The sequence below is a fragment of the Mercenaria mercenaria genome, unplaced genomic scaffold (genome assembly GCF_021730395.1).
Source record: "Mercenaria mercenaria strain notata unplaced genomic scaffold, MADL_Memer_1 contig_1038, whole genome shotgun sequence".
Classification (NCBI taxonomy): Eukaryota; Metazoa; Mollusca; class Bivalvia; order Venerida; family Veneridae; genus Mercenaria; species Mercenaria mercenaria.
This window is the reverse complement of record NW_026459009.1, coordinates 14642-22221: the sequence shown is the minus strand read 5'-3', so window position 1 is coordinate 22221 and position 7580 is coordinate 14642. Positions and strand designations below refer to the sequence as shown.

General features: G+C 35.1%; 1 protein-coding gene across 1 annotated transcript; it reads left to right on the top strand.

Moving 5' to 3' along the window:
- Positions 1-873: 873 nt before the first annotated feature.
- On the top strand, positions 874-7213 carry LOC128551380 (uncharacterized). Its single transcript, XM_053532227.1, has 2 exons — positions 874-1148; positions 5800-7213. The coding sequence occupies exons 1-2, from the start codon at positions 874-876 to the stop codon at positions 7211-7213; spliced, it is 1689 nt and encodes a 562-aa protein (XP_053388202.1).
- Positions 7214-7580: the final 367 nt, after the last annotated feature.

Sequence of the window (7580 nt, the reverse complement as noted above, 5' to 3'; positions counted from 1 at the left end):
TCCCTTTGTTGTTACTATAAATAGATTATATTGTTACTTTTTTATTACTGACCGTAGGGAAAAATCGAGACCACTTTTCTGTGGTAAAACATGCATTGAATTGTTAGATGTATTTTGACCTATCTCTACCTGGTAAAGAGTTTTGTGTGGACTTGTAATATATTTTTTTCTAATAGATTTTTTTTTTTTTAATTAATTTCTCTTTGTTGTTACTATAGATAACTTATATGATAACTTGTTCATAATTGGCCAAAATAAATACATATGAAAGCAACTATAGGTTTTTCATGTATGCAAATTTTAATCCAAGTGTTTTGTTATAACATATTGTATATATAGTACAATATTGTTTATACATTATTGACATATATCAATTCATTATGTTATACTGCAGTAAAAACAATAAGGTGCCTTCCAGTTTTTGTATTTGTATTGCATGGCAATACTTCATTCACTTGTTTAATATGACCTTCTGATACGCGGTGATAAATATTGTATTACTACGAAGGACAGACAGGGACTTCAGATTTCAAACATCTTCACACTTCACATTTTATACTTCACTATTTAACATAGTTTTGACAATATAATGTTATCTGACTTCCAATAAGTGAAGATTACTTGAATCATTCTGGAGTAAGCTATCCCGTACTAACTAGTAGACGTGTTTAGACCTATAATGCCAGGAGGGATGAATGCTTAGTCTCAACACACTATTTCCCACAAAACTTCGCCTTTAACTTTTCTTATAGAACATTAATTCTGTTTTGTTAATTCTAATGCTGAAACGAACACGACATACTTTGAACAAATTTAATAACAACAGCGATCATGCTAAATATGTTTCTAATTATAATTACAGGATTTAACAAAATGGCTGAAGGACGTGGCTTCACATCAATCAGAGACGGCTCAGATGCTGATTTCGAAATTGTGTGTGCGCCGTGCGGGGAAGATAATATCAGAGAAGAAGCTGTCAAATTTTGCGTCGAATGCAATCAATATCTTTGTACAGCGTGTGCTAGATATCATAGAAGGATAGCAGCTTTGAAATCTCACAAGCTTTTGGATACAGATGATGCCAAAATCGCATCAGTATCTGCCATAGTAACGAACTGTCCGTACCATCTGGATCGAGACATTGAGATGTACTGCGGAACACATGACATGGTCTATTGTCTAAAGTGTATAGCCACGGAGCATTGGTTTGTTTTACTGTATTTTTACTATTGAAACAGTTCTTTTCATGACGCAACAAATAATTTAACGTTATGTGCTAACCTGTGCGAAAAGGTGCGCCCATACTTCAGGCGGAAACCGCCCGGAATAATAAGGCGATTTCCATCTAATGTTGCTATTAAGCGTAATATCAGCCTTAGGGAGGCCTTAGGGGAGAATAGGGATCGAAATGCTCAAAACATTTCCTGTTAGTCAAGCGGAAACCGCCTAAATTGGCGTAAAAATGTTAAAGCAGGAAATATTTTCGTCTTAGGATATTCTTTGCTTAGGCGGATAAATACCCAGAAAAGCTTAACCGGAATAAAGTCCGCCTTATGTAAAGCGTAAAAACACGCTTCGTATTGATCTTGAGCATGAAACTAATTTCACATTTCACTAGATTCATCAGCTATGCCAAACACAATTTATTGATTATAAGAAAACTGTCGTGAATATTTCTTGAAAAATTTAAGAAAAGTAACCTTCACTAAATTAGCATGGACATTTCATGAACATTTACTGATTATTGATATGAACTTACAACTGAATTTATCATTCCAGTTTGGTGCCAATACCACAATATTGTGATAAAATATCTCTAATTATGGAAATAATTATGTTACTAAAATAATAAGTACTAGTAATAACAACTTAATACATACTTAGTATTGAAATTTTATTTGAATTGTTTGCTACCTTGTAAATGCTATGTATTGTACTTCTGAAATGTAAGTAATTAACAGATATTGATTTGGTTAAACCAGAAGAGACGTTCGCCTATAGTTCGCCTATAAATGTCCATTTTTAGCAGGGATACGCCCTTAATACGCCTAGTATCAGGGCGGATTCCACCTTATTTTTCCATACGGGAAATATCCTTAATAACTAATTATCTGCACTTTATATAGACAGAAGCAAATACACTTATTGATTTTACTCCCCTCTAGTACTAGTATTTGATTTTTCATATGTCTGTCAAAATTTTGATTTATGGCAGTATTGCGAACATTGTTTTGAAGAATTTTACTTCAACCCAGTCTCGATCACATTATCATCTTAAATGGACACGCCTCCAAATAAGCATCATTATTCCAAAACCTGTTTAAACAGAAACGTATATCGGGTAAAATCTGGAGGGACTTCGTACTTTTAACCTGTTTGATATCACTTGATTTTGATAGAAAATAAAGAAGAATTCGTGTATATATCTAGAGTAGGTATTGATAAAGATTAACTAGTCTAACTATAGAGATGTAATGCTATACAATGTTGCCGATACTTCTTTACTAGACAGTAAGAGATATCTCAGGGCAGTATTTTCATTTCAATATTACAGTAAGTTGCCTGTGAGTTGTAAAAGTCGAGAGTGAGATTTGAATACATGTATATTTCATGCTATCTCCATAGTAGTAGGTTTGGTGAAAGTCAGTTAAGTTCCTTAATATGGGACCTTATTCCAATTGTTTGTATGATGCAGATCTTCGGCACATCACTACCTTATACGTGTATTATTAACGCTACCGTGTGGTTAAGGTCACAGACATTTTAAGGACGTCATCCAGCTTGCTTACGAAAGATCGGTGGTTCTACCCAGGTGAACGTCCGTGTCAGCTGAAAAGGTGAAAAGCCGCCATATGATCTATAATTGTGTAGGTATGACGTTATACCCACTACACATGTTAGCCGGTTCAAATATCTGAAGGTTGTATTATGTATAAGAAACCAGTTTACTGCGAATTCTGTGTGAAAAATCTGACAAATTATTAATCCTTTGCATACTATTTTATTAACATTTATTACATACTTTGCTATCAATAGAAACAAAGTGCTCTTTAAACGGTAATTACGGTTGATAATGGGGCAGTGTCCCACACTCGCCATAATGATAAAGGCCCCGGGTAACTGAAACATCTCCGCGGTCTGTCGTCGATGACATACAGCAATATAGATATAACGTATGAGCTTTATGATAGAGTTTTACACTTCGATGGCATTAAAGACGGCACAATATGATTAAGATATGAAATATGAAAATGAAGCGTGGCTATATAATAAAAAGGTCATTTCAGCTATAATGGCACACTGCAGTAGTTTGATAATGACCGGAGGTTTGTTTGTATATAAGTTTATCTATAGTCGCCACCAGAAATGTATGCATATGGGCGACTCCTCCAGAAGACTGTTAGTGATGTTAATGCGAGGATAGTGCAAGATACAGAAGACGCTCCAATCCAAGAAACTTTCCTGGTTCTTTAGCTTGCCAGGTGTAAAGCACCAATACACGGGACTCTTACCCCAATGTTAGTAATTTTAGTTTGAGCAGCGGGGTTGAACTCATGACCCCTGGTTCCGTAGTCAGACAGTGTTACCACTGGACCACTGCGTCCGCTCTAATGACCGGAAATTACAAACTAGCCGTATATCAATCTCTTACTGAGGTTGATCACTACTAAATCAAATGTAAGCCTCCGCAGGTCTATAACTTTCCTCGTGCCCTTTCTCAATAACATCGTGTTTTCTTTTACTCTACCGCGTTTCAGTATGTATGTTTAGCATTATATCGAAATCGGCATGTTCCTATCGCATGTTAAGTGAAATAGGCGTCGTAAGAATTTTATATCTCGAAAAGAGACATTAAAAGAAGAGAAAAGGAGTAAATTCAGCGGGTTTTATTTAACGAACTGTAGTTTTCTTATATAAAAAGTAAACACCCTTTTTCTTTTTCTTTTTCTACAGAAGCGATAGAGTTCTTAATGGGAATATAAGTCTCCGAAAATCTTCTATGCTAGAAAATGTAAATGTCGAAAACCCGTTATAAAGTACGTAGATTTTATATGAAATAAAAAACAACCGAATTTAGTGGGGTTCAGCCATAATCCGGAATGTCAAGTTTCCTGTCCCTGTCTGTATAGTACCAAAGCTAGAGGGACGATATTTCTTACTTCTTAGTTCCTATTTCTCTTCTTGTTCTGCTTCTTGCCTTTCTTCTAATTCTCACTTTTACTTCAATGTTTACGACTTCATATTTTACCGTGAAGTATTTTGACACAATCGGGGATTTTCGGAAGATGGGGGGGTGGGGGGTGGGGGGTGTGGTGGGGGGGGGGGGGGGGGGGGGGGCTTGGCAAAACTTTAAATTTAGGTAGCATTATTGCGCTATAGAAGTTCTATACCACCATTACAATTCGGGATTCAATATTTGCACTGATTTTAAAAATGTTTGTTTTAATGGGAAAAAAAATTCTAGCATCAAACATAATGCCTATTTGTCGTTTAATTTTTCTTTAGCATTGACAATGTTCTTTAGGAAACCATAAGTTACAGACAGCCGATGGAACTTAGAATACTGAAGGCCAGCTATGTAATATGTAACAAATATGCTTTCAACGTGCGTTTAAGAACACAAAGCACAATGGATGCTGTTAATATTAAACTATTAAAGTCGGGAGGGATTTCTTAATTCTTTCTCTCTACGTGGACGAAATATGGCACGTACAAACATCAAAGTTAGAAGCTGAAATAAGACGAATTAAGAAGTTTGAAGTATGATATACGGTACAGCTAAATCTCTTCTATTTTCTAAAGTATTTTGCTATTGCCCGCACTCCAGTAGTTTTACTTTGTATTATAAACCAAAAAAAAAAAATCTATTTGATGGAAAAATTTCCTGAAATGTTAACAAATGCAATAAAAACAAGTTAAAGCATACCAAAAGTTCCTTCTAGGGCACATCTATATAAATATAAAATGACCATCTTGTAAAATTTTGGTTGCAATGTCTGTTTTATACTGCCAAAAAATATCAGGTAAGTATTTACGCTAGTTATTTAACATAAATTGTTAAATCCAACAACAAATTAAATATGTTACCTCTTTCAGTAGAGTAAATACGGCAATAAGACATTGACCTGGTCAATTTATTATGATTCGATGTATTAATATTCCTCGCACATAACTAGAGGGTCACAATGGAGTTTGTTTTCACATATTAACCATGCATTTGAAGGTAACGATAATATTTGGTTGTTTACATTTAAAGTTGCTAATATATGTCTATCTGGTGAATGTACATATGTTATGTTCAGGAGGAAATAACAGAATCAATTAATCATCCTCGGGTTTAGTATTGTGTAATCCATGGAGTCGCCTCAATTGAGAAAGAATAGTTTAACGTCAGAGGTTATTTCTAAGGTCACGGAGTTTAATTGGCCAGCTTGTAATTACAACAGCTTTCGACATCAATAGCTCAGTCAAGTGTGACTTATTGAATTATGATCTTCCTTCTCAAGAGAAGGAATAATGAAGGCGTGGACCTATCACGCGGTCAAATGTCAAAACTGCCTTTGTGTGAAATACTGTCATTTTTGGTTTTAGTTTTACCAAGATTACTTCCCTTTAGCAGATAAACATTTTTCTATTTTCAAATTAACTGAGATAAAACTATCATGCTTCGTCCCTTGTTATATCAAACATGTGAAAGCAACTAAAAAGACTTTTGAAATGTAATAGTGGAGGGCAACAATTATTTTCTATTTTTATCATTATTGATTGCTGCTTAACAGTTTTGCTATTGATTTACAGAGCAACCAGTGCCATTGCAACATATGTCACTATATTTCCTATGTATCTATTTTCCAGGGCTTGTGAGAGTGTTAAAAATATAGAAGACGTAACGACACATTTTGTCCAACAAAATGAAATACAAGGTTTACAAAATGAAACTAAAGCTGTTCGCGATCAGTTGATAGCTGCAAACAAGAAGAAACAGAAAAATGTCGGCTCCTTTGAAGAGCAAAGAAACGAAATACTACGCAATATTCAGGATATCGAAAGAAATGTTATAGAACATATCGGGAAATTAAAAAGAGAAGCAGTTGAGAGTTTGAACAAGAGGTATTCTGAAATAAATAGCGAAATGGAAGCAGAAATCACCTTGACGGTCAATACAATAACAGAAGTCGACAAGTCAACAAGTATGTTGCAAAATGTAAGCAATTTGGATGCTAGACAACAGTTTGTTCAAATGAAACTGATACAAAGGACTGTAAAAGATGCTAAGAAATTGTTTGAAGAAAATGAGTCAAAGGGTACTAGGGTTGGTCGTTTCATTGAAAATGCAGATTTGAAAACTGTTTTAACGACTGCCACTGAATTAGGACGGTTGGAGACAATGAATAAAACTCAGAAGCTGCCTACTCCAAAACAATATAAAATGAAATCAAAGAAAGAGATTAAAGTCAGAATGCCAAATGATAGTACTGATTGCTTTATATCTGATACATGCCAGCTTCATGACGGTACGATCATACTCACCGACTTCTACAACAAAAAGGTGAAATGGCTTGACGCGAATTATAACATAAAGTGTCATTGTGGTCTAAAGGACAGTCCTAGGGACATCTGCTGTACTACACAGGATGAAGTTGCTGTGAAAATGGACAACAAAGTTCAGTTTATATTGGTTGATGGTTCGTTAGCGCTACTGAGATATATATCGATAGATGGTGGATGTTACTGGGGAATGGCTTATATTGCTGGAGATTTGTGGGTATCTACCGGAAGTGGTATCAACGTGTACAGTACATCAGGTACACTTCTGAAATCTATCAACAACAACGTTAAGGATCAGAGAATATTTGAATCTTTTCCTCAGCATATGGCTGCCATTGGAGAGAATGTGTTTGTAGCAAATAGTGGAAATGGAGCTGTCTGTTTAGGAAAAGATGGAACAGTGAAAAGTCAACTGCGGGATGGAAAGCTGAAAAACACTCATGGTGTTTGTGTATCTAGTAATGGCACAGTATTTCTGTCTGGATTTAGCTCCCACAATATTGTGATGTTTAGTGGTGATGGAAAATATCAAGGTGAGCTGCTAACACGAGAAATCGGGCTAAAGAATCTTGGTTCGCTCTACTGTGACAACAAAAGAAATTGCCTTATTCTAACACGTCATACAAGATGTGACAGTATTTACATACTTGAAATGTGCGATTGATTTGAAGAAAAACAGACAGATACTCTAAAAACCTTTGGACAACAGGATATGTCAATCAATTGCATACATTTTTCAAGACCTTGTAAATTGAATTATAAACTATATCTGTTTTCTAGTCTGATTATTTAGATAGTTTCCACAAAAATCGGTTAATAGATAATAATTTAAAATTCTTTGCCAGTCTTTGCCAGTTCTGTTTTTGGCGGGTTGCATTCTCAAAGTGATATATAATCTTAACAATTAAGAATGCAATAATTCTTATTACATACTTGAAGAGTGTGAGAAGTTATACCAACAAGAGGGCCATGATGGCCCTATATCGCTCACCTGTTATCATTGCACTTGAGGACAAGAAGGTCCTCAGAAA

What these genes read in the sequence shown, in the direction of transcription:
- LOC128551380 (XM_053532227.1), top strand. Translation starts at nt 874, where the DNA reads ATGGCTGAAGGACGTGGCTTCACATCAATCAGAGACGGCTCAGATGCT. An exon ending in CTGGATCGAGACATTGAGAT is followed by an intron (nt 1,149 to 5,799) that starts GTACTGCGGAAC and finishes ATTGATTTACAG; the next exon opens with AGCAACCAGTGCCATTGCAA.